The sequence below is a fragment of the Copidosoma floridanum genome, unplaced genomic scaffold, assembly GCF_036245765.1.
Source record: "Copidosoma floridanum isolate Cflo_tuat_1 unplaced genomic scaffold, Cflo_Japanese_pri ptg000009l, whole genome shotgun sequence".
NCBI lineage: Eukaryota > Metazoa > Arthropoda > Insecta > Hymenoptera > Encyrtidae > Copidosoma > Copidosoma floridanum.
The window spans coordinates 5,512,790-5,540,196 of record NW_028321886.1 but is presented as its reverse complement, the minus strand read 5'-3'; the positions used below and the strand labels follow the sequence as shown (position 1 = coordinate 5,540,196).

Below are 27,407 nucleotides of genomic sequence, written 5' to 3'. Positions count from 1 at the left end.
CAGCAGCCTACATTACGAATTAGACGTTCGGTATTATAGTGCCTATATATTTCTCCTCCCCCATCGTGCAAGCCAACACACATACACAGTGCTTGGTCTATAATATACGTGTACATATATGTATACAAACGCAAGTATAATGTGTATATACTCTTTCAGCCCCCCCGCGACGCGTGTCGTGATCAACAATGTTGTGTGTTACCACATATCCCGTCTCTCTCTCTCTCTCTCTCTCTCCTATAATCTCTTTTTTGCCCGTCGTCAGTCGCGCACACGTATAGGTATGTACATGTACATACCCATCACCACAAATGGTATTTTGCCGCATTCGCCGACGCGTGCCTCCTGATGCACAAATTTTCATGCTGCTGCTTTGTTCGTATACCTATATTTATGTACACCTCTGCTCCACGCGTAAAAATGTGGTAAGCATTGGAGTGATCGGATGCATTATCGGAGGAGGCGAAGATAGGGGGGATGGGACATGTCTCATTTCTGTCAAACTTGGCGGACAGCTGTTTAGCCGGTCGTTTTAGTCCCTACTATATACACCTTGTCTTTCTTATCCATCTAGATATAGGTGTATTGTATACATATACTCGTCCTATCCCCATCTTGCGTTTGTACGTCTACCGTGATAGATGTTTTCGGCTGATGACTGATGCAGCCTTCCAGCCCCGAGTTTCAAAAAGACTCGCAAGACAAAGCCGATCTTTGTCCTACTCTTACAGCGAAGTGTATATATATATATACGCTCTTACACCAAGACCCTCGAACTTTTAGCGTGAGTACATTTATCCGAACTATATGTACCTAGCCTATTACGAGCATATAGGCTGGTGCTTGGTCAAAACAAATTATTGTTTTCATTCCGGTGCAGCGCGTCACATGATGATGGGTACTTGCACAAGTAGAACGGGACGAGTATTACTGCGCTCGCCAGTAGAACAAGACGAGTTTAGGTAAGACAACACACGCGCCTCTATCGCACGCTGATACAATATTTTTATAGCCACGAATAACCTCGGCGTCTCGTCTCACTTTACCTGCCTTGTTGGTCTTTTGTTTTACTATCACTGATCTATTTATCCCCCCCCCGCCCCCCTCTCTCTCTCTCTCCTCTTTTCGTGAAAAAGTACGGTACATTTCCGTCCATCTTTCGTGGTAAAGCCTTTGTTGAGTTTTCCAATATAAAATTGTTGCTTTTCATATTAATCGTAAAGTAAAAATCACGTGCATGTTTGCCCAAACGATGAACAATTAATGAATACACAAAATGTGAAGTAGGGAATTACTTTGTGCGTAATTTCAAGTTTTGCTAAAAAACATTCAAATTAAATTCTAGAACGTATGTGAAAAACATCCCCTGAATGGAGTAAAAGCAGGCCAAGTGTACACATAATCGATACGATGTCACGCGAGAGCCACAATAATATGGGTAATCACAAAAACTCTAGTTTATCTCGCGCACGACGTGTACCAATGTACACGTGCACGTGTATGCACATGTCTTTCCTTGCGCAAACCCTGCCATGGGGAGGCGAGACGCGCTGCTCCCGCAGACAATCCTCGCCGGGGATTGATAGCCGTGGGTACAACGGCGAGCGTATCTGGCTTGAAATGGCAAGCCGGAGGAGCTTTCGCTTTCGTCGGTAGGCATAACGTCCGTTGCACGAGGATCGCCGTTTCGTTCTTTCTCTCTTGCTCCTTATCGTCCGGATCCAAATGTGTGTGTGTATATGCATGCGAAATGCCCGAAGTTTCGGGTTACCTTTGCCTCTCCGCAGTCATCCTTATGAAATTGATTATGAAAAACGACTTTGCTCGCGAACGAGGGAACTTTCGTGCCGGTTTACCATTAAACTGCATTCCTCCACGATTCGTGGCTCTCTCTCTTTTGCTGTTACGGTGGGTCTATTTTATGTACATTCTTTTTTTTTTCTGCACATAACATTACAGCGGTCGAAAGGACTCTCGTTTCCTAAATAGGGGGAAATCTTACGACAAACTCCGACTTTGAGCTTTTGCATTTTGTTGGGGTATTTTTCAGTTGACTCGTGTAATTTTAAACAACACTCTTTGGTCTCCATTATTTTCAGAATTCTTCCTGTTTGAGTTTCCGAGAAGAAAACTTTAATTGGTTTGAGACATTGACAACGTACGAAAAATCAGCCCACGTTAGTTAACAATCGGACAATGAGTTTACTCGATCGTTACAAAAAAAAAGTATATTTATCAAAGTGAGGCTTTTTTTGGAGTTTTTGCAAAAATGTAATGGGGCATTAAAAATTATCTAATAAATATTTTCGTTAAAAAACTTGAAACAATAAACAAATTTTATCGGAAATTCGATCTCGGGAATATTTGCGCATAGCCTGCATATTATACGACAATGAGAGACGTCTTCATCGATCCTTACGGTCTGCCCTTGGCATGCATACGCTGCGATCGATATACATTCCCAAGCAAGAAGATGTATCCAGCAACTGCAAGGGGGCATTAATTTTCGCAAAGGAAAGACGATCGCTCGAGTGCGCGCTTTACTTTGCACGCTCCCTCCGAATTTTTTTTCTCTCGTCTCGCCATCTCGTGAGCCCTCGATTGTGCGTACGGTATAAATATACCTGTGCCCACACATTACGTATATAAACGCTACATATAAGCAAGCGAAAGACCATCGCTGATCTCCTTATATTATTACCCTCGAGAACCGCACATCCTCTCTCCCGTGCAACTTTTCGCATAAGTACACTTACTCTCCTACCACGATTCTGCACGTGTTAACGCAATGATTTTGCCCCGAGGTAAAAGATCGCCACTCGCGCCAACACTCATTCATTCGATCGCACCGAGCTTTCTCGGACAATTTTTTTTTTCTTCTCTTTTTCGGTCGCTTACAATATATGCGCGGGTAATTATATGGCTGTAGGTACCACTTTTCCACAGAGATACTGAATATTTCACGTGCGCTTACACCTTGGCACGCATTGCAGTCGTTAAATAGGTCGTTCGCGGCTTTTCATCATAATCACCCCCCATAAAGAAGAATGTTGTTTTTATTATTATTATTATTATTATTATTATTATTATTATTATTATTATTATATTAATAATTTGTGAGTATTTAGGTACTCGTATCTAATTAGAAACCTCATGTCGAGTTGAAAACTATGAAATTACGTTACAAGTGTTTAAATAACGTATAATGGCAAAAGTATACAACGTATTGTAGACAAAGTCAATAGTTTACAGTAACTTGTAAAATCTCGACTTGCAATATGTTGGCGAGTTTATACGTGTTTTGGATTAATCAGGCTATGTACATGAACCCACGCATAAACCGTGGCAAAGCTTAGTACACACATAACTAATTCGTACAAAAGACTAACAATAAGTAAGAGGTACTATATCATACGTAAACAAATTTTATATGTGCGTATGACAATAAAAAATAATAATAATAATAATAATAATAATAATAATGAAGGCCTAATGGGCTTTTTACTTACTCGTTAAAATTTTTTTTTGCAGCTAATTTTGTTCACATTCGCTCCTCAGCCGTTCGTACAGCATCCACATAACTCCTGTCAAAAATCATGATCCACTCTCGGTATTACGACTCAAAACACCCCGACTATACCACAGTCTCATTCAACACATTACCCTAATTTGCAGCTCCCATAAAACATGCGCTAACGTCGATTCATAAGTTACCGATTTATCACGTGGTATTATTAATCAACCTGCAAACGTGTGCATACAATTCCTCGCAGTTACGTTGGACACCATAATGTGGTATGAACGTGAAATGAATATAGTTGCGATACACGCGCTCTTCTGATACTTACTGATATTTTTACACAGATGTACAACTTACCCATAGGTACGTATAGACAATCAGTAAGCGTAACACTGATTAATGATCGAATAAGGTATAATTACGTATACATCTCGCGTTCCTACCTGTAAATGAGCAGCTGTACTTAAAGTAAAAAAAACGCAAAGTTGTACCTATACTTATCCCAAGTACATAGATATTTGCGCTCTCGGTTTGGCAAAATTGATAATAGAAAAGACAATTGGTTTGTCACAGACATAACGAGCGTATTATCATGTATATAAAAATACCCAATACATACAGATTATACTAACAATGAAAATAATACTCGCAGAGTAAGTCTCGCTCGCGTATTCCACTTTTCAATATTCGTGATTATTAATATTACACAGATATGACATTTCGCAAAGCTCTGGCTCCCGTGCGTTCCATTTTCGTTTTATTTTCACCCCCCGGTACATCGTTATAATCATATGCATGTACACCCGGTACGTATATATATGTTTACAATACGAGAGCGCGCGTATAATGAAAAGTCGCGGTGTCCCCCTGTGCGTACAATATTAATTTATAATGCACAGAGCACTTTCGGCGAACTCCCGGGTCGCCCTGTGGTTTTAATGTTACACTTGTATTGCGGATTAATCGCCCGCGTCATACGTACAGCGAAAGAGTGAGAGCTGTGGGCTGTAAAGTTGCGTCACACGAGCCAAACGCAAAATCGCACTCCGCGAAGCGCGTAAAAATCAGAGCAACAACGCTGTACAAAGCGCAACGGTGAATTTTAATGCATTTTTCATCGGAAGGGATGAATTCGGGGCAGCCAGGGGGGGGAGGGTAGTTTCCAAGCTGGCCTCATTACGCACCACCCACTCCCGTTTTCAACCCCCGCATATATGAATGTGTTTAATATAATATTGGCGAAAATTTTGCAAGTAGCATGTAGTAGCTTCTCTTTTATTTTGGGGCTTTAACTGCGTTTGTATTAGGGTAAAGGGTGAACGCTGACATTTGCAGTTGTTGGTGAATTTTACTTTCCCAGGACTCGTTCGGCATAAACTTTTAAAACCGGTGAAAATTACAAATTTACGATGTGGTGGAAGCACAGAGAGGGAGTGACGCCTGATGTTTTGAAACCTGGTAACAATGTCGAAATTAATAATGTGATTTAAAAAATTGATTACAGAAGAGCGAGGAGCAGAGTTTTCGATATTTCAATTAAATCTCCATTCGATCGATGTTGTTGTAATGTAAAATTTATAATTAATACTCGAACTCAATCATACTTTAATTTATGAACATAATTGTTCATTTTGATTACTATTTAAAAGTCAACTATATATTTGATTCAACTAAACGGTTCACCTTCACAATTTATGAAAACAGACTCTGACGACTGAAAATTGGCGGCTGCCAAAGTTAATGGCTTATGGTTTTTTTTGTGTAATGGTTCATCTCCGTATGTACCTGTGTATACAATGTATGTATTATTTGCTTAACGTTACAGTTTTTTAGATTTTTATTAGGGCTAACGATGAATTTTATTTTGTGACCCTGTAATATAATTTTTGGATAGGTTCTCCAACTAAAAATGCCTTAAAAGTCTCAAACACAAAATAATTCCTAACTATGGCGAAAGTTAGCCAGCTTGTAAATACATCGCTAGTCAGTCGTGAGCATAAATTTTTTAGTTTTATTCAGTTCTCGGCACGTACTTGCATATAATATTCAACGATTAGATTTAATGTTAAATCAATGATAACCAAATAATTATTGACGCGTGACACCCTCGTAACACGATCGTAATACTCGTCGACCCATATTATAATGTGGGTACATATAATGAATTTACATGCAAAGTGGTTAACATAATTTCCATGGTATAATCGAAAGGTATATAATGTTTGCAACAACAAATCACACATAATTTGGGACATACGTTCGAAGGGTTGTTGTTTTGTTCAAGCCAATTTGGGACTGTTTAGGGCACGTTTACCATTATTATATCGAAATACCAGTAGTTTAAGAATATTTTGACTCGTTTGGTTGTACGAGATCTTGTCAAGAGCACCCATAGCATCACGAGTACAGTGATGAAAAATCGGCCCTCACTAGCTCTTTGTTGGAAAGAAGAAGAAAAATTGAAGACACAAATTTTGTGTATTTTGTTGTTTTGTATTGTGTAACGTAACGAGAGCGAAGACGTGAATCAAAAAAAGTAAGTTGTGGGTGCTCGGTCGGACGGAGGGAGACAAAAATTCTTACATCAAATTCTAATTGCGCTCCGGTATGACTTCACGGTGCAAATGCGCGGTGGGAGAGAGAGAGAGAGGCGCGTTATGTCATCGCGCTCTCTCGCCTCTGATGGAGCGCACAATGTGCATAGTTTGGCGCTCGCGCTATAGAATCGAACGTACATGCTCTTGCGTTTTGCGTTTCCGAGCAACCTTCGAAAATCCTCCAAGGCCCGCGTGCACTCGGGATCGAAATCTTCGTTATTGTTGTTGCTGGTGTTATAATAGGCAACTCAAGTCCCGAGACAAAGAACGAAAGTAAGTTACTACAGCACAACAACGAAATCAAAGGCATCTCCAGATACAGTTTTGTTGAGCCGCTGTTGCGAGCAGCTCTGATTTGATTTTTCAATCAACTCTCTCTCTCTCTCTCTCTCTCTCTGGCTTTCTAGAGTACACGCTCATCCTCTTTTGTAACACGTTGGTTTTTACTTTGCGCATTACAGGGAATGGAAAAAAAAACGAAAAAAATTGTCTTTGACAGCGTGTGCGACGCGTGGGAGGGTGGCAATGCACTCCCGTCATCGCTGGAAACCATTATTGTTGCTACAGGAGACTAGCATAGACGTGCAGGTGTGTATAATATGCTCCTTGCCACCTTAACGCGCTTGATATTTTGGCAAAAACCCGCTAGTTGTGCGGTGGAGAGAAAAAAAAAGCTGCCAGGTCTTTGTGACTTTTTTCGAGGAAAAGAAAAAAAAAAAAAAAAAAATTCCAGCAAGGAAAAACGATTCAGGTGTACACGTACACATTACGTGGTGAAGTACGAAGATTGATTTTTGCTGTTGCAGCTAGGCGAAATTTTCTTCCTGGTATATCATACTGGCCCGAGAGCTACTGACTCACGCGTAAATATCCTTTTTTTTATTCTCTTCAGAATTTATCCTTGCATTTCCTTTTCTCATATTTTTCTCTTCTTTCCTCCCCTTTGTCGATGATAGTGTAAAACTTGTTTTGTTTGTCGAAACGCGCGCTTCCGATCGTCCACTTTTTGAGCAAACAGCTTTTTCGTCTGTATTGCTTCATATTGGGAAAAAAAAAAAAAAAAAAAAAAAAAAAAAAAAAAAAATACAAAATGATTCACGATCTATGCCCCATTGTTGCATAATGCACTCGCAAGTTATTTCTTTGCTGGTGTGCATATACAACGACAGTTTTGACCTAAATTTTCAAAAGAATCCTTTCAACTCTTTTTGGTCCAAAAAAAAAAGTGCTTCCCACACTTGACTCGTTTTGCAGTTAAAGCACGACAGCATTATCCTGCAAAAGACTGAAGGTGAGCTTCATGACAACCCAAACAGTATCAAACACTCTTAGAAATTCCTGTAAAATGTAATTCTTATTGTAGTAAAAAAAAAGAAAAAGGCAAATACCGCAGCATCCCTCTCATGACTCTCTAAAAATCCACAACATTTGGCTGAAAACTTTGTTGTATCCGGCCACCACACGAGAAACGGAGCTCATGCCTTCCTAACATTCAACGGACGCAACGAAAAGGTCCCGCAAAAACCGACTATACATTTCCGCCCACAAAATGCAACGTTGACTACAAACGGGTATTGCATCGTACATGTGTGCAAGTGTATGGGCACGTACACCTATGACAAAACGTCGCGAGCACACACACACACACGTATGTACACATAGGCGTTGGAAAAGCATATCGCATACCACGGCTCGCGGGCGCGCTCCTCCGCACACGTGTATAGCTAATGACTGACGATCTCGAAATATTTCCCCGCGCGCGGTCACGCCGTGTACGTGAGTGTGTGTACGCGGATCGTCCTGAAATGAAAAGGAAAGAAAAACTTGATGTATTGTACGTCACGGAGTGTCGAGGAGAAAAAAAAAAAAAAAAAAAAGAATAAAAGGAACCAATCGTGCCCGCAGCCTCGAAAGGGTTGGGGGGGGGGCTAAGAGTCTCGCACCCCCGTATGTCACGTGTATAGAGAGAGAGAGAGATGAAGGGGGGAGGGCCAAACGAAATGTAATACAAACCAGCCGAACATTGGGAGGGGGGGGGAAAGGAATATTATGACCTGTGTAGACGCATAATGCGGATCCGCGGTAACGTGGGCCGAGGGGGAGAGTCGGCGCGTATCATCATCGGCGGCGACGGTGTTGGTGGTGGTGGTGGTGGCGCAACGGCCTTGCTCGTAATGTTACACATATATCAAGGTGAGAGAAAGAGAGAGTGAGAGTAAGATGATGCTGCTGCTGATGACGAGGATGATGATGGGAACCGTATGGGTATATACACGCGGGAGGGAAGAAGTAGCATCGGTTTGCCGTGCGTGTGTGTGTGTGTGTGTGTGTGGTGGCACGCGCGCGGGCCGAGCAAGTATAAAACGTGAGCTTCGGCAGATGCTACCTCGCACTTTGTGGCTCAGTCATCTCTCCGAAGGATCTCCTCATCCTCCTCCTCCTCCTCCTACCCCTCCACAGGAGTGCGGGACAGAGAAGCATCGCTGTTGTACCCACGGTAGGCCCCAAATACTCCTGTATCGCCGTCCATTTCAATATTTTCAACTCTATCGCTTCATCTTCCTTGTTTTGACAAAATTTCTTGTTTTTGCACAAATAAACGTAAATACGCGTTTTGTATAGATATACCTGGTCGTCCCTCGAAAGGAAAAGGGTACTCGAGCACGCAGGGAGTGCGGTCGTTCCCTCGTTCGTCTCGCGGCCAACCGATAGCCGGACAACCCCTTCGCGCTAGCTGCTCTTTCAATCATGAGGGTAAGTATTGCCACTGTATAATATATTGTCTTAATCTACGTTTTCTATGTATGCAAAAGGACATCGAACGCTAGGATTGTCCGGTTGCAATTCGAATCGTAAGATGTCGGCTTGCAGGGGGTTGTTTTTTACCACTGGAAAGCTTTGGTTGTGCTACAGATGAGTACGATTTTTTTTTACTATCCCGGCGTTATGAGAGTTTGCCTTTTGAAATATTGTATTTTATTTTTCATTTCTTTCGTTTACCTGGTGTATCCGTAGAAATGAATAATGAGGTAAAGTTACGCGTATTTGACGGTAAACAAAATGTTTTGTTTCATGATTTTGCATTTCGAGCACTATCGGCGCTTTTGTTTCTGTTTCAATAGTGCGATTTTTGTTGTTTACCCTGTACACACGATACACAATGGAATCGAGTAGTGAAGAATGCGGAGCAATCAGTTAAATCTTTCGGCGGCAGCCGGTGCAAATCCAAACGGTAATTTTCGTCAACGGTGCACCGTTGGCTGAGCAAGCGAGCGATAAATTTCGGTGCGTTTTCGCTGGCCGGTCCACTAAATCCCGCGTCGCATAACAATTACACTTTACGACTTTGGCACGCAATAATTGTCAGGTGGGCGCGTGTGTGCGTGTCCGTTTGTTGCTGTTGTTCGATAAAAACGACTCCATCGCTCTTTGGAACTAACGCGCCGAAATCAAGTTTCATTACTTTCCAGCACAAACTTTCGCCCGCATCGATACTTGGGTTTGCAAAAACTCACTGGTTACTTAATGGTTACTTCATCCGATAGTTTAACTAATATACATCAACCATTTTTTAATGTTTGTCATTGAAACATAAAACTTACGATTAATCGTGGAAAGTACTACCACACATTATTATTATTTTTTTTTATTTCCTACTCAAGTATCAATTTTGGCTAAAAAATTTTTTTTACAACTATCAGAAACATTCAATTACAACATGTATTTTATATTATTACTAATTTTTGTGTATCTCAACGTGTTAGTTCAAAAAATTTTTTTTACTTTTTTACGATTGCGTAAAATATTGTATGAGCCAAATCACTGGTTCAAAATCTTATTATAATTTTCCGTAAATTACTTTGAATTTATCGTTATGATTTGCTGCATATTCGTAAATTTATTAGAAGCTACAATTACTTAACCCTTTACTCAAGTATTGAAGAAAATTAATTCTCTTTTAAATTCGTATCTTGTAAAATATATTAAATATCTGAAGGTGAAGTTTTTATCTAAAATTTTTTTACAAAATTAAATTTGCAAGTGATAGACGTAAACAATGTTTAAGTGTTAGTTACAGCATTAGAATTAGATCCGAAATAAAAAAAAGTAGAGTACCAAAAATTTCATTTTATTAGATTATTGTTGCTTTCAAGATCAAAGTGTTGACGAATAAACTGATTATTTGCCAATTATAAGATGCTTTCTTCAATTTGCAACAAAAATACTCCAAGGAATAATAAAAATCATGGAATATTGAATTGAAATGCTTTTCTCCAAATATTTGCATGCAAAATATCAAGCATTGCAAGATAATAAAACTAATTTTGTGTGCTTTAGCCCACGAGTCACTTATCTTACCCGTAAAAATTTATTTTTTCGTAAAAAAAAAAAAAAAAAAAAAAAACCTACGTACAAACTGTCTCTCGAGACAGTCCTGTGCTATGGCCGCATTTGAAAAACCGAAATCACCCGCGGAGCAAAGCGTATGCCTGCATTAGATTCAATTGAGAAAGATGAAACCATAAAATTGAAAAAAAAAAGAGAGACAAGAAAACACTTCGCATATAGCAGCATCAGCAGGATCGGGTAAATGTAAGTGCAAACAAAGCGATCGAGCGAAAAAATCCCGAGCGGATTGCGCGATCGAGTTTTCGCTCTCAGCGCAGTAATTATCTTACGAGGGATTGGTACAGCCTGTATGCACGAGAGGTTGGCGTCCGCGGCACGGGGCATACACATATACGTGTTCATACGCGCGCTCAAACGAAATGTAAAGCCGGGACGGAGGTGGAAACCCTTACCCTTTCATCCTGCTGAGCTGTACGACCGGCGTTCCCATAAATTATCGGACGAGCGACGCGAGTAATACTCTGCACCGGTGGTGCTTCCCTTGCGAAATGTAGCCTGCATCCACGGATTTCGGCGTGAAACTGAGCCTCCGTTGCCGATCTCCGGGCCGCGCGCGTGTCTCCTCCGAATATCTGCAGATGTGTACACCATTCGCGGCCTCTTTTTCTTTACACCACGAGTTGCTTTTTTCTTTTTCATTTTTTATTTCCATCGTAAATGAAAAATTACACCCTCACTGTGTCAATGACTTGGTTGCCATGTTGACTTTATTGCGCTGTCAAAAATAAAAATTTTAATTTTGTATTTCATATAAAGAAAAAAAAAGAAAAACATATTTACCACATATACACCAAGGATAAATTAGTAGAAACGACAAAAAAAGACTACCTCGAGCTCATCAGGGGCTCTTTATTTTTTGTACACGCAAAATCGCATGATTTATTTACCCACGATATTGCCCACGGAGAGCCAACGCAAACACCACCCGAATGCGCGATCCAGCTGAAAAAGAAAAATTCGGCAAATAAACGTGCACGTACATAAACATATCGCGTTCGGCCCCCTCCCAGTGCGAAAGACAATTTTTTGCCGACTTATCTGGTTGTGAGCACCCGATGATTGCACACTTGAAGGAAGCCGCACGAGAAGAAAAGAAAAAAATAATCCTATAAAGACAAAGTAAGTTGGCTGATGTGTGATGTGGAATAAAATCGAGTGCACGGAAAAAAAAAAAAAAAAAAAAAAAAAAAATCGGCCGTTCGCACGTAATCCTCGATCGATCGCTTTTACGTATACCCTCGCGTATACCACAAGCGACTCTTTCCTTTGCCTCTCCTTCTTGCCCTGCTCATATTAATACATGTACTACACGTGTGTATAAATATACCTGTACACGTATATATATATATATGATGTACGATCTCTCACGCGCGTGGGTAGGTATAACTCGCGTGTATGATTTATCGGCCGCACGAGGAACCCGAATAAGAGAGTGAAACTTGGCAAAGAAGATGCGCACAACAATCATAATGATGACAAGAATAAATAATAATAACGATAACAATCTCTGCCGCGCGATCTTTATGGATAAACGTGTATAATGCAGGAGAGTGCATGTATGGATGTATGTATAATGCGCAGTGCGTGCTCCCGCGGTGTGCTTGCGTCATGCATAAGGCATTCGTGAGCTGGGAAAGGACTTTCGCGCGCCGAGTATTGATTAATTGGGGCTTAATGGGCCCCTTTTACTCACCGAAAGAGGATGTGCTGATAAAACGCCGGCAAAAGTTACAAAGTCGAGTGTACAAACATGAGCCGTCCATTGGGTGGGGGGGTGCGGATAATGCTGGTGCAGCGCAGAATGTATACGTTGTACACATAGGATTTGAGGACCGTAGAGTAAACATCAGGGAGTTTTTTTTACATAACGTTACATGAGGAGAGCAGTAATTTCCGTGTCTAACGTCAACCAACACCTTCAAGATGGAACAGCCGAAAAAATATTTTTTTTCTTCGTATATTCTCTTGCCTTGGATACAGAAATTAGGACGCATGGCTGTGAGCCCAAAAAAAGGATAGAGGACGAACAAAAGTCCTGTGCTTAGCTTGATAGATAAACCATCAGATTGCTGTAACTGTTGGATTTACCCGACGGAGCGGATGTTGGTATTACGTTCGAAATAAAATCATCTCGATTTTTTTTTTTTTTTTTATCCCCCACACAATTCAAAGGATGCAGGGGAAAAAAGAAAATATCAAACACTCGTAACGTACGAAATCGCTTGCCCACCATAGTTTACTCGAATTTGTATAGTACATACATTTTCAGGCGCGTGAAACTCGTCGTTTTTCAATCTTCCTAAACTACCCCTCCTCGTCACCCCGTATCCTCGAGCTACATATCAGGTGGATACGGACCGAACCAACTGCGACATCCATCTGCAAATGTAATAAATGTAACGACGTTCGTAGCGCATTCGTATAACAAATTTCGAATTCAATCTCCGGACGCTCGTGCGTACAAACACATATGTATCCCCGTGTGTCGCCGAATCGAAAATCTCGTCTCCGAAGCGCGTAATATTTGCCCACGCCGGAACAATATTTCGATCAAACAGAGCAGGGATGGATTACTTGTGGCAATAAATTATGTACACCCATGCGGGAGCGAAGAAATAAAAAAATTACACGAGTGTAACTGTTTTTCTCGTCGGAGCCGAAAAACGATCTTCTACATACATGGCACACGCACAACGGACAACTTAATAAGCGGCTCTTCTATACTTATGTTGCCTGGCTTACCTATATCTCCTCCACTTGGACGCGCGAGTGCACCGTGTACCTATACATATATTTTGCGCGATCGCCGCGCGGCATCACGTTCCGCATAATACGACACGCAGAGTCAGGATAAACGACCGTAAAGAGGGGAGAGAGCGACGCGCTTCGACATTCCCTCCCGACCGCCAAGTATCTGTGCAGAGTAAGCACGTGCGCTCGCGATCCTCCCCCATTTACAGCCCCCCTCCCCTCCCTACCAAAGGACCGATCAGTCAAGCGCGCGCGAGCGGCTACGACATCTGCGTACACAGGTATACGTATGGCACATGTACCATTGGCCTATGCGCGCGACCGTAAGAAATAGAGAAAGACGCGCTCACGGATCGACCGTCCGACTTGCGAAACCATCATCGTCCGCCTGCGCGCGGCTCTTCTTTAATAGCCCTGGCTCTCTCGCGTTCTCGTTGCGTCAAAATGTAAAATTGCGCTCTCGCTCGCCCCGTATCTCGCTCGTATACGTACATATACACATGCACACGCGCGCGTTACGCACAGAAAATGCGACCCGAGAGCCGCGGCATGATGCACGGGACATTGCGTGCAATATCGTCTAAATTAATTTTTGTTATAGGAGTGTGTTGAACAATGAGGCGTGCATTCGTCATTCGTGAGTTTCCACCAAATTTTCATCAATAATTTTCGGCCTTTTCTTTTATTACTTCCCGCCGAGCGTGTGTGCATCGCTCGCACGGGCTGACGTAACGCCGACTCCGTCATTTTCGTCCACATACATACGTATGTGCTCAGCGACAATGATTCTCGATCGCATACACACACACATGCGTGCTTACATATGTATATAGGTAAAGAGCACTTTGTTCGCTGCCGCGGAGTCTGCGTTTATATATTACAGATCGGCTGTTTCACGGTATGATCGATGGATTGGCTGATGGACACGATGTATAGGTATCATTCGTATGTGGTACAAGCCAAAAGTTTGGTGCTCCGCGTTAGAAAATCTTACCATACGCGAAATTTATAATATCCGCTTGCAGACACTCGTGGGATTATTGGCGCAAGAGGGCCAATGAAGCGATTGGCGCTGTTTCAAGCCCTGCAAGTAGTCACAGACGAGTTGAGGACAGACGCTGTACAATACCAGGATATATATAAGCAAGGGAAAAAAAAAAAAAAAAAAAAAAAAAAAACAAGCAATTTGGTTAACGCAAAACAATTCCAACAGATGTTCGTGGCATGTACGGCCCTGTTTGCGCTGCTGGCCCTGACGGCCAAGGCAGAGCCACCGGTCAACCAGTACCTGCCTCCCGACCAGTTGTACGGGGCCCCGAGTGGACAGCAGAGGCCACCGCCGTCATTAGGCGGGGGTGGCAATCGCCCGGGCGGTGGCTCGAACCAGTACCTCCCTCCGAACCAACAGTACGGGCCGCCAAACGCGGCTGGACCGGTTGGACCAGGAGGCGTCGGTGGCGGGTATCCCGGGGCCGGTGGACCTGGAGGCGGTTACCCTGGCTCGGGGGCACCTGGAGGCGGTTACCCTGGCTCGGGGGCACCTGGCGGTGGTTATCCTGGCTCGGGGGCACCTGGCGGTGGTTACCCGGGCGGTCCCGGGGGATACGACGAAAACGCCAACAACGTGAGTACACCATCCTCCTCGTGCTTTTTGGCCATTTCTCGAATAAATACACATTCATTCGTGTACTTGTATACGCTTGTATTGTAAGTTATTGTTAATCCCGTTTAGCTGACCTATTGTAACGTGCAAATGTGTGTTTTGTATTGTCGGCAGGCCCCGGCCAAGTACGAGTTTGAGTACGCGGTGAACGACCCACCCTCGGGCAACGACTTTGGGCACAAGGAGTCGCGGGACGGTGACTACACGCGCGGCGTCTACTTCGTCCTGCTGCCGGACGGACGGAGGCAGATGGTCGAGTACGAGGCCGATCAGGAGGGATACAGGCCCAAGGTCACCTACATCGGGGGCGGAGGTGGCGGTGGTGCGGGGGGCGGTTATCCCAGTGGGGGCCCAGGAGGCTATCCTAGCGGGGGTGGGCAGGGTGGGTACCCGAGCGGAGGGGGATATCCTGGTGGAGGGTCAGGGGGCTATCCCAGCGGTGGTGGTGGCGGTCCGGGAGGATACCCGAGCGGCGGACAAGGTGGATACAACTATTAGAAACGCCGAAAGGCTTCATCATTGGGCCGTGTGAATTTTTTTTTTTTTTTTTGTTTTTTCATTGAGTACTGTGGAATTGCGCTTGCGCTGGTTAATTTTGACCTTTGGTTTGAAAAATTGCACGATAATTGGAGACGAATGATCGCGATTCAATTGGCACGAGTGCAACCGAGCGTAATCTTCTTAAATTGCATTTGAAGCTACGCATTTTTGGAATTTTTTCTTAAAATCGCAGTTGGAGTATTTAAAAGTAGGGGGGGGGGAACAATTTGACGTATTTAGGAAACAAGTATCCACGAGCACGTAAAACAGCAAGAGTTGAAAACTATATTTTTGTGAAAATACTCGTATACTCATACACAAAGTTTTTTTTTATGCGTATATAAATACATACACACACATCTATATATATATATATTTATATAAATACATAAATATAAAATATATTACACAAGTGCGAAATTATCATCTATACTCATGATAAAACTGATACTATATACTCTGTGTATTACGAGAGGGGTTGCCGGGGGCGCACCCCCTCATGTATGAATAACCCATTCGCCCCTCATCTACATTCTGTAACATAGCTCGACGTGCTCTCTCTCATTGCATATATATACACATATATATATATGTACACCCACACATTGTTTACGTTTGTACGTGTATAGTATACCTCTATACAAATACCCATACAAACACACACAAACACACACACACACAAAATGTACATTAGTATTGTGACGATATGATGGAACAACACGTGTATATACAAGCAAATATTTGACTGTGCATCGATATAAGCACTGCAATTATGCATGTACGGACACACGTATAATGTTATACGTGTATGTATATGCGTAGCCGATGGCTGCGAAAAAAGAAGAACGAGAGTATGCGATTTGGCAGACAAACAGGGGCAAGTTGTGGTACCTATATATCTACTCATTACGTATGTGTGTGTAGTAAATAGGTAGTTTAAAAATATAGATGGTATGTACAGCAGGATTGTAGAGTTGTTTGCTGGAGAAGTGGTTGAGCACTCCTATGCAGTGCGCGCAGTCTCTTTGTATCGTGTTTGTATATGTACAATATAATAATAATAATAATAATAATAATAATAATAATAATAATTTTTAATTAAAATTTGTATGAGCACTCGCGTGCTTGTTAATTTATTTACATTGCCCAAGACCTCCCGCAGTGTGTGCCCACTGCATATCCTTCCTTAACTATGTATGTACATACATATTATATGGATATACCTAAATATAATGTGGATGCGTCGCAGCTCCACTGCGTCCTTTTCACTTTTTTCTTTATCTCCATCTCCCTCTTGCAGGGCCAAAAACGTAGGTATATAAAGATTATCCATGCAAAAGATGGACATGTTCAAGACTTCGAAGCTTTTCCTTGCTGTTAACGAGAGAGAAAAAATTTATCTGATTAGACATTTGACAGTTCGGGGTAACAGGATACCCATCAGTCAGTTTTTATTGTATACATACAGATAACAAACCAGACAAGCTTAATTGTACATAAAGGACAAAGACTCATATCTAGGTGATTTCTCAATTTGGATTCACGTCAACAGTTTTGAAGGTTACTATAAATAAATTTTCAGTATAGGGTTGGTGGTACAAACATCAAATGCATTATTTGCAACGTATTGCTAAACTCGTTAATAAACGCGTCAATTTTCTCATGCAGCTTTTGCAGCGTATTTTTGTACGTAGCATTTTTCTTTTTTCTGCATTGGGATGATTCAAAAACATGATGGACCAAAAGTAAAAATCTTCACCATGTCATAGCTATGTAGGAATCGCTTCTCTAATATTGAGATAAATATAAACATTACATTTTTTTACGTACATTTTGTACAATTATAGAGAAGACGTTCTTCATACATCAGTTTACTTGTTAAGAACAGACTGTTAATGTTTATGGTTATTCTTTGGAAATTTTTTAAACAATTGTTTGCTTCCCATGTACTAACTTCTTATAAGATTACCCAAAAATAGGAACGTCCATATCGATTAAATTTCTACTTTGTGATTGATTCATCCGATTTCAGTGAATCACCTGAATATCCATATCAAAATCTCAAAATAAACTTTCGTGGCAACAGTATTATCTACGTAATCGGTAATACAACTTCCGCTACGTAAAGTGCCAACAATCCAATTTTGTAATTACTAGACACACCAAGCCATTGTATAGTCAATCGCGTATTATTTAGGGGCCGTCGAAAAATTGGGGATAACAAAACACCATCTTGAGGTTGACTATCATTTCTTTATTGGTTTAATAAACATTATAGACATGCATTTGTATTTTTTACGCAATATTCTTTTTTTTCCCCTTTTTTTTATTACTATTGTTATTACAATCATTAATGATGTCATTACTAAGAGTAAAGAATTTTGTCACTTATTCATACCCAATATTTAATCCTCACCCGCTTTGCTGTGTAAAGTACATTAATCACATTTTACGACAACAGAGATTGAAGCCTATACCTATACAAATAAATAAATAATTTTATTTTTTTTTTTTAATGACAAAAGTAAAGTACACTTAAACAACGACATCATAATTAACTCGTACACATAAGCCATCAAATCGATGTACTTCCAGTATTGTGATTTCAACACAAAAGAAACTTTATCGTGTTGCTCCACCAAAATTATAACAATGCAAAGTGGCGCCTCGGGAACCGGCGCTGGAAAAGCTCCGACAAACAATTACCGGGAGAAACAAAACAAAGTTTTCAAGAAGAGCTGACTTTTACAAGTACAAAATCGGCTTTCCGAACATTTCCTCGAAACATCAATTACTCTTTTTTTTTTTTTTTTTTTTTTCAAAAAATTCAGCAATTCGGTATATGTAGTCATCTGCAACAAAGGACTTGAAACGGGTTTGTTTTTTCATTCAATTATTTCACAACTGCAGGATTCTCGCCGTAGGCAGCCAAACCGATTTTCGCCCCGTAAACACTTGAAAATAGCAACGGCAATCAAAGGCTCGCCGTCGCGTGCTATACACACTGCAAGAGTAGTAGCAGGGGGGGTGGGAAGCAACAGTAGACTAGTAGGGCCCTTGGGGGACGTCGAGGCGATTGGCAGCGACGACTCGGGGCGTTTTGGGCCCGAGCACCGAGGCCACCTTCTCGTACATGATTCTGGGCCTAAATCCCGCCTCGTCCGCCTGATAATGGACCACTTGCTTGCGGCCGTCCGGCAACAAGACGCTGTAGTAACCCCGAGCCTGGTTACCCTCCCGGCTCTCCTTGTGCCCGAAATCGTTGCCAAACTCGTCGTTCACCCGGTACTCGAACTCGTACTTGGCTAACTCCTGTTGGGCATTGTTGTTGTTCTTATGATTATTTTTTCATCCCCTCCCCCCCCCTCACCCCTTCCATTGAGATAAAAAATGAGCGGCTCACCGTGGTCGAATGCTCGCGCGCTCGGGCTCCGTACGACTCGCTGGATCCAGAGACGGGAGGCAGGTAATTGTCCGTCACCGATTGCTCGGCACCTTTGACACGGAACCCTCCCTCCGTTGGAGGAGAGCTGGACGAGGGTCGACCCCTACCGTGAACCGGCTCCGGAAGCTGCGCATGCTCGGACCCCGAGGTCTTGTCGTCGGCGACAGGAGCGATGTTGCTCGGTGGCAGGTATTGACTCCGCGTCGTGAACGCCGGTGGATGGACCGTCGGAGGTGGCAAGTAGTCCGATCGCAGGGGTGGCAAGTAATTGCTTGGCACCTCTGGGACTGATGGGCTCCTGCCACTGCCGCTGGGTGGTAAGTAATCAGTGCTCGGCTGGTGCGACCGGGTGATGGGCGGTGGTAGGTACGAGGTGGTCGTCGTAGGCACCGCTGGCGAGGAAGGCAATGGCTTTAGAGGAGGCAGGTAAGTGTTGGAAGGTGGTGGTGGTGGTGGTGGTCTACTGCTGCTGGGGACTGTCTTTTCGGGGCGCAGCTGGACCCGAGGGGGTACGTAGTAGTACGGCGACGGGATATCGGTGCCGATGGGCGCGGACTCGACACTGGCCAGCGATGACCTCCCCAATAGCGACACCAGAGCTATCAACATCACCTGGAAACGATAGATCTGTCATGCTTATCCGACCCCGTATATATTATACACCTATATGTTTGAGGTGCAAACGCCTAATCACATGGACTTTGTTGTTGAGAAAATCATATATATATCTGTCGATGAATGTGTGTTTTACATTGTGTTTTTTAATGTAGCTGCTTAAATATGTTTAAACGGGCGTTACCTCAATTCAGTCCTAAGGTATACCAAAATAATTGATTCAATCCAAGAGATACATGTGCGTAATTTTACTCGGTGCAATGATGATCGCAGTCAGGGGTGGCATGTTTGAGCAGGGCTCGACAAAAAATTGCGAATTAATGAAAAAATCAGTACGGCCCTGCTGATGTAAGTATACATAAAGTTACGTAAAACATTGATTTAGTCGTTGACTTGGGCCACTTTGCACAAAGACACGCACAAAAACAACAACAATAACAACAACAGCCAACAAAATAATGATGCAGCAGCAGCCGAAATCAGCTTACAGTGGTGTTAACAAATTTACGCGAAAAACAAAGTATAAACCACGGAACAACCGAACTGTAGGTACAATACAACTCACGTGTATGTGTATTTATAAGTAATATAACTATATGTGACAGATGTAGAGGGAAATATAGGTAAATTTTACCAATTGTATATGTATACCTTCATGACGATGGTAGAACGCGGACTCGACGGAAGTGCAACTCGGATTCGTGGGCCACCGGCGTGGTTCTCGGCTTTTATATCCCCAAGAAATAGATATCACACGGTACCCCGTTCCGCGCAACGTTTGCAAGCAAGTGCGTTACAATACTCTGTAAGTATTGCAGACAAGCGGCTCCTCCTCTGCCGCGTACCACCACCAACCTACACCTATATATTATTACCTATGCGTATGCACCATCACCACCTTTTACTACATGCCTGTAGTGCCTGTACTTTTGCTCTACATATGTATACTTCGAGGTGACGGTGAGTGTGTAATTTATCGTACAATGGTACTAGAGCGTCATTGATACGCTCGCTTAATCATCGTGTCTTCCGCGAGAGTGTCCGCTTACGCGTGATGTGCGTGAGTGTGAAACCAGTTGGCGATGGTATTGCATATCATTATTTGTTTCGCGAAAAGTATATGAAAAAAGGGGGCATTGTCGTCTTCTTGAAGCACATATATGTATCCATGCATTTGAGTACACACCTAATAATTTTTTATTTTTTTTTATTTTTATGTGTATACTCTTGGAAAAACATTGGTAATTTAGGCATAGAGCCAATAATTTCCAGCGCGTGTGACGAGAACCATCTATACATGAGCAATTGTAATGCACGCCACAGGGTATCGGGAGCGAGGACGCTAGCAAAGGACCCGCCACGTACAATGAATATATACCTGCACTTTTGTCTTTCAATTGGATTAATCAGATGCAGATGAGTAGTTGGTGCTAAGTTCAATGTCACACATACGTGTATATTAATCGTTCGGCCAATAGCAATCGAACAAAGATTCTCGAGTTTTGGTTCTGTCTCGCAATTTGGAGCTCAGCTCTTGTCGATTATTCAACACCTCGTACAACCCAGGCTTTTCATATTTTCGGGCTGGTGCATAAAATTTTCGCTTCTTAGACGCCGAAAACTGAAAATACATGACAATACAGTGCTCGTGTGTTATCCGATCGATCAGCCGGATTCGCTGCTCCACAATGCAGGTGGACATACCTACCTGAAATAGAGGCCGCTTCGAGATATTTGCGTTTGTGCTTCGTATTAAAAAAAAAAAAAAAAAAAAAAAATTAATATAGTTAATTGACGTGAATTGCGTTACAGTCCTATAAATATTAGCTTCGCGAAAAAAAGACAAGTACAGATACTTGAGATCGTTGGTAAGGTATAATCTTTTTCAAATGATCTGGTGGGGATATTTCTTATATAATTATTGCCCATACGGCTAGAGAAATCCTTTAGTTGGAGCTGCGGGACATAAAGTGTGTATTCGATTGTCTCTAACGATGGCACCGTCGGCATCAACCCCAATGTCCTTACCCGTGCTACGGAGTTTCTCATCGAAATGTCAACATTAGATTTCAACTTGACGATATTCTTTTATTTACGCGCTCACAGATTTGACTGCATCGCTATAATAGTGATTGTGCTCTTACGAGTGTCAATAAATTAGAAAGAAAAAAATGTACCTATTTTATGCAAATGTATCGTTGGTATAAAGTTTAATAAGCAAACACGTGGGAGCTTTCATTGATACGCTTCGATTCGTTACGGCACAGAGCCAGTATATCTATTACACCTATACTTTTATAGAAACTGATATTCAAGGAAGATTTTCGTGTGTTTCGTTTGTATCGTCATTGTACTGCTCCACATGCGAATTAGAGTTTATTTTTCTCTCATTTTTTGTTGCCGTTGTTGCTAAGACTTTGGATTTTCGTCTCAATGGACCAAAGTGTTATCCAAAATCAGGTAAATTATATGTATTTAGGCTTATTAGCTCCCACGTTGGGGTCACAAGATTATATGTATATAAAACAATCGAATAGATATACACACACAAAAGTTGTTTTTTTATTAAACACGTCTCATGACACACGACGCCCGTCATTCCATTGAGAAGTACAGATTTTATGCACTGATGCACTCTTGCATGCATCGATCGATTCACTCGTTTTCGTGTTGTCGTCATCACTGGTAGAACTCGCTTTTTACAAAGCAACGCCCAACCAACAAATGAATTTACGAAGAGAGAGAGAAAAAAAAAAAAAAAAAAGTATTTTCCAGTTGGGCTTTGATTTATTAGTAACTACACACAGGCACATCGATGGTGGGGTCAATGCGGTGCGCCAGGGGCTTCGTACGTGATTCTGGGCCTGAAGCCAGCCTCATCCGCCTCGTACACCACGACTTGTCTCCGTCCATCGGGTAACAGCACGTGGTACCGGCCCCGCGTTTTCGAGCCGTACCGGGATTCCTGATGTCCAAAGTCGTTACCGCTTCTGGGGTCCCTTACCCTGTAGCCAAAGTCATACTTGGCTGGCTCGTTCCACTCGAACTGCGAACAAAAATAATCGTGCAAATCTTCATGAACATGAACTACACCGAGAGAGGTGTCACGAGCGCGTCCGCCCCACTTGGTGCGATGCAATGAGGTGCCACTCTCAGAGTGAGTGTGTACAAGGAAGTCGACAGGTACGAATTGTCCGGGGTGAGTTTATTCGAGCAAACTGAGTGTTGAGTGAGCCAAGACCTCCGAAACTCGTTGAATAAAAAGTTTTACGGGTGGCAGGGGGGGGGGAAGGGCCTCTTCGAGAAAACGGGACGACGAGGAGTCATCTGCAGTTACTTTCCTCTTAGGCTCCGTTTTCTCGTCAGTTAGGATCTGGCGTATACAAACTTTTGTTCGGAATCTGAAAATAACTTTGTTTCATTGAAAACACGAAAATAACTACAAATTCAACAAAGTTCACAAAATAAAATAATCATTAGAACGTAGTAGGGGGTAGGAGTGGTGTACGTTTGTAACGCAATAGAGTGACCAATAAGTTGATTTGCAATTTAAAAATGTTGCATTGGATGGCATTAAACAGTGTGGATTTTAGAGAACTATTATTCAAATGACAACAAAATTGTCTCATTAAAATGATTGGCATGTATTGTGGTAAGTAGGAGAGAGTGGGTGCAATGATGGCAATAAATGTGTAAATTAAACTGATTCAATGTGGTGGGAAAAGTTATTGTGTATTGTCATAATGACGTGATAGGTACTGGTCGACTTTTGAAAAGCGCGTCACACCCCACACTTGACTTGCACCCACTGACTTTTCAAAGCCCCGAAAATGTAAGTATATACCGTGAGAGGAGGAAAAAAAAAGCGAAACAACGCCTACCTCTCGGTGCCGCTGGGAACCCCGAAGATCCGGGGCTCCGTATGATGTGGATCCGGGCTTCGGGTACGAGTAGTAGTGGGACGAGTCGCTTCCCTGCGAGGTCCTGCGAAAACCCTCGTTGCGACCACGGGGCGATCTGAAGCCCCGGTAGGGCGTGAGTTGACGATGGGGTGGCAGATAGTGACCCGACGGAGGCTCGAGGCTTGCCTGAGCTGCGCCGACAATGACAAGGGCGAGCACCACCGCCGACAAAACCTACGGGAAACGCGTGCATTTTACTTTTGGCTTGTCAATATTTTGATCGAACCTTAATTTGGTACGCATCGCACGGCGCAACATTGTAAATGCATGAATTTTCCAAATGAATATGTCATTGGTCGACGGTACGTCAAACGCCGTGCAAATTTAACACGTGATGCGGCACATTGTTACACGTGATGCGTTTGCGTAAAATTAATTTCGGTTTTGCACGACGAGTTATCCGCGCGTCTATTGAATAACGAATTTTCTGGTAATTGTTGAAAACAACGTATTGTTCGGCAGATTGGTTATCGCGGTACGACACGTTCCAAGCGATCTATTAAAAAAAGTTGTTTCAGTCATTGTTTCCGTAATCGGATGACACGAGCAGCGCTCGAGCAATTAACCTGTCGGTGGCACGGCAAAAGTGAAAAGTAACAAATAACAACAAAGTTTTTACCTTCATGCCGATTGAGCGACGGAGCGATATAGGGGATTGAAATCTTCCGTGATCCGTGATCTCAAGTTGGCTGTTGTCGTGGGAATGGTTGCCGAAAAAATGATCCGCATGTCAGGGTAGCCTCGGGACTTTTATACACCGCGATTTACATTACCCGAGCCATGCTAATAAAAACGCAGTCCCCACCATGAATGATGTACAAGTGGAGCAAGGAGCTGACGAGCAAAAAAAAAAATTAAAAATTAAAAAAAAAAACAAAAAAAAAACAGAAGAATACACCTCCGTAGCTTCTTCCGTGATTCGGCGACTCGCGGGCCATTAAATGGCACGCTTGGGTTGCGCCACCTTTGTTTTTTTTTTTCATGTGATCAACGTGTACCTACATATAATATACATCCACAGGAACAAACGAATAGGTTCAAGCTGCGGACGACCGATGCGTATAAAAACTGTCTCACCTTGACGGGCCCTCTCCCCTTCGAATGCTCCAAAAAATATCGCCTCCCTACCCCCCCCCCCCGGGCAGGCGGTACTAGTACCAATGCCTGCTGATCAAAGGAGTATAGGTATGCGTATGGACGAAATCATCATCTCATCGACAACCCCTCGTTCAACAATACACGCTGTCATGTACTGCTCGGCTCGTTAACTGCAATGCACTCGTGGTAAATGGTACCAATAGGACATTTCTATGATCAACAGAGACTACAAGCAACGTCGCCACAGAGTTATAGGTGCGAAGGGGTCAATAGAGATTATTATTATTATCATTATTATATATCTACGTGCAACATATTGCCAAGGATCTCACAACTCCTTGCCTCTGAATGGGCCTTTGATTGTATCCTTAGGCGAATCGATGTTACTCCAATGTTGTATGTTACATATAGAAATTAATGTAGAGCACACCCGTCAATGTGGGGGAATTTCCCACATCGCAAGTGACGATAACCTCGGATTCATCCGTACACCCATCATCCATTTATCATCCACGCACGCGGGAACGTTGGCACGTTACACACGTGTAAAGGGTACTCGCATATGTCTACATAGAGAGAGAGAGAGAGAACGAGAGAACAGCCGTATTGTGTTTTTGGACGAGTAGCGGGGGAACACAACGCGCATCAGATAACTGCCTACTCGATGAGACCAATACAATTAGTATGTGTGTGTGTGTGTGTGTGTGTGTGTGTTTATAGAGATGTTGTTTGTGGAATATATGTATGTAGACGCATACACTAGGTGCTTGTTTTATAAAAAAAAAACAAACAAAAAATAATAATAATAAAAAGGATGGCCATGACGCCACGCGTGCGAGTACATGCATAAATGTATGTATCTATACCACCCACATGTATAATAACGGCGCTTTGTTTTTCCACTGCTCTTGTCCTCAAGTACAAGTAAAGCCACAAAGTATATCACTCGGTCGAATCAGTTGTTGTTCCTTTTGGTTCGTCCTTCAATTATTACGATAATACACACGGGCTGATCCATTTCAAAGAGTATTTTGTGATTAACTCGGGTGGGTCTTTGTCGTGTCTATCAAGTTGTTATTTAATCACTGGCACAAACTGTTTATCGAGGGTTGTTGTTCCACTATTTTTAGTATCATTTTTTTAAATCATTCGCTACTGTTGCAGGATAAAGTGACCGCATGCTCGTTGCACCGTGAAAAAAAAAATATGTTTCAAGATGATTAAAGCCCGTATTTGGAGGATAAAATTCATACGAGTGGATTACCTCTGTTTTTTTTTCTTTTTTTCTCAATGATTTTAAGATACGAAAAAAAAAGGGAGATGGGCGTTTTACAAATTTTTCAAAACGACAAGTTAAAAACTGAGGACTAATCACCAATATTTGAATGTCCATTGGTACGAGAAACATGGGAAATTTTGGTGAAAATTTCAAAATAGATAAACACGTGTGGATATTGTAGAGGGACGCATTGAAAAAAACGCGCAGCTCGATGTCGCGAAAAAAATTTTTTTTCATCCGTTAGCTACACGGATACTCGCAAAGGGAGGACGGTATCGCTCGCAGAGGATCGGGATACATGGGTTTTCATGGGGTGCGAGTTTTACTTGAAACTTTTATCACGCGGCAGAGTTTTATTAAAAGTAACCACCGGACCGCGTCATCGGGCCAACCGGAGGGAGGGGAAAAAAACGCTGGACCCGGCCCGTATCAATTACCCCAATCTCGGTTCTCTGTTTCGGTGGTTACAGCGGGGTCATGCAGCACAATGGCGAGTCGTCATGACCCAAGGCAGTCCATCTGCTGAGCAGACCAAAAATATTGGTTCGCCAGCAAAAAAAAAAAAAAAAAAAAAAAAAAATGCACACCGTCGCGCCAAAAGCTGCTTCGCAACAAAATTGAATTTTCAGTTGGAGGGCTTTCGGGGGGGGGGGGGGAAAACGCTTGCCGTAGAATATATACGCGTGGAACAAAAAGGGGTGTATAGAAGCAGGCCGAAATACAGATACATATATGAGCACGTATATTTAAGCGCGAGGTCATCCGAAATATAACTCGTTCACTATATAGAGGAAGTACCGAGAGGGAGTGCGCGCTTATAACCGCGCACACATTTTTTACGTACCCACACATGGCAAGGATATACTTGCATATATATATATATATATATAAGTGGTGTGGATTTGATGATCACGTAAAACGGGATGGAGTAGCTAAAGGGAATGGAGAGCAAGAGGCAAATGTTGACGCATCACTTTTGTACGTTGAGTAAGGCAAGTTCCCATCACCCGTACTTCCCTCGGCAGCGCTCTTTGCTTTCCAGCCCAATCGGGAGCGCGCACGCACACATATAGCTGCTCGCGAGTGCAAACTTCGCAGTTTGTCTTTCAATTTGTCGGTTTTATCCATTAGTGGATGCGAGCGGTCAAAAGTTTTTCTGAAAGTGCTCGACCATCCCGAGAGTCGTTGTGGGCGCTCGTACATATACCTATATAAATACGGAAAAGTCGGCTTGATCCCCTTGCAGGTGCGAAAGAGCGTCACAGTCTTTCTTCTTCTCCCTTTTTTTATTTCCCTCCCCACCCACTACAAGATCCTCGTGCTTTATCTGTTCTCTAGGTCACCCCCTCCCCATACCCCATACATCAGGACAACTTTACTGACCGTGCATTTGTTCCCGTCGCCCTTTGGAATGACAAAAGTTGTATACCCGAAAAGTGAAAGAAATAATAATACGTATCGTTCACGTGGACCAAGAGAACGCTTTTTTTTTTTTTTTTTTTTTTTCAAGTCGGCCTGTCCTGGTGC

At 42.6% G+C, this 27,407-nt stretch overlaps 2 protein-coding genes across 2 annotated transcripts; one reads left to right on the top strand and one right to left on the bottom strand.

Annotated features, from left to right (window-relative positions):
• The first annotated feature begins 8,186 nt into the window (after positions 1 to 8,186).
• On the top strand, positions 8,187 to 15,439 carry LOC106635951 (uncharacterized). Its single transcript, XM_089589746.1, has 3 exons — positions 8,187 to 8,288; positions 14,492 to 14,749; positions 15,056 to 15,439. Exons 1-3 carry the CDS (start codon positions 8,187 to 8,189, stop codon positions 15,437 to 15,439), a joined length of 744 nt encoding a protein of 247 aa, XP_089445872.1.
• A 2,289-nt stretch (positions 15,440 to 17,728) lies between these two features.
• Positions 17,729 to 20,304, bottom strand: LOC106636045 (uncharacterized). The gene is made up of 3 exons (XM_014348279.3): positions 20,193 to 20,304; positions 18,885 to 19,538; positions 17,729 to 18,793 (listed from the first exon to the last, which is right to left on the bottom strand). The coding sequence occupies exons 1-3, from the start codon at positions 20,196 to 20,198 to the stop codon at positions 18,527 to 18,529; spliced, it is 927 nt and encodes a 308-aa protein (XP_014203765.2). The 5' UTR covers positions 20,199 to 20,304; the 3' UTR covers positions 17,729 to 18,526.
• Positions 20,305 to 27,407: the final 7,103 nt, after the last annotated feature.

Excerpts from the sequence above, each read along its gene's own strand:
- LOC106635951 (XM_089589746.1), top strand. The coding sequence starts at position 8,187 with ATGCGGATCCGCGGTAACGTGGGCCGAGGGGGAGAGTCGGCGCGTATC. Across the intron at positions 8,289-14,491 it reads GTGGCGCAACGGCCTTGCTC|ATGTTCGTGGCATGTACGGC; the intron begins GTAATGTTACAC and ends CAATTCCAACAG. Across the intron at positions 14,750-15,055 it reads TCGGTGGCGGGTATCCCGGG|GCCCCGGCCAAGTACGAGTT; the intron begins GCCGGTGGACCT and ends TATTGTCGGCAG.
- LOC106636045 (XM_014348279.3), bottom strand. Across the intron at positions 18,794-18,884 it reads CGCGCGAGCATTCGACCACG|GAGTTAGCCAAGTACGAGTT; the intron begins GTGAGCCGCTCA and ends AATGCCCAACAG.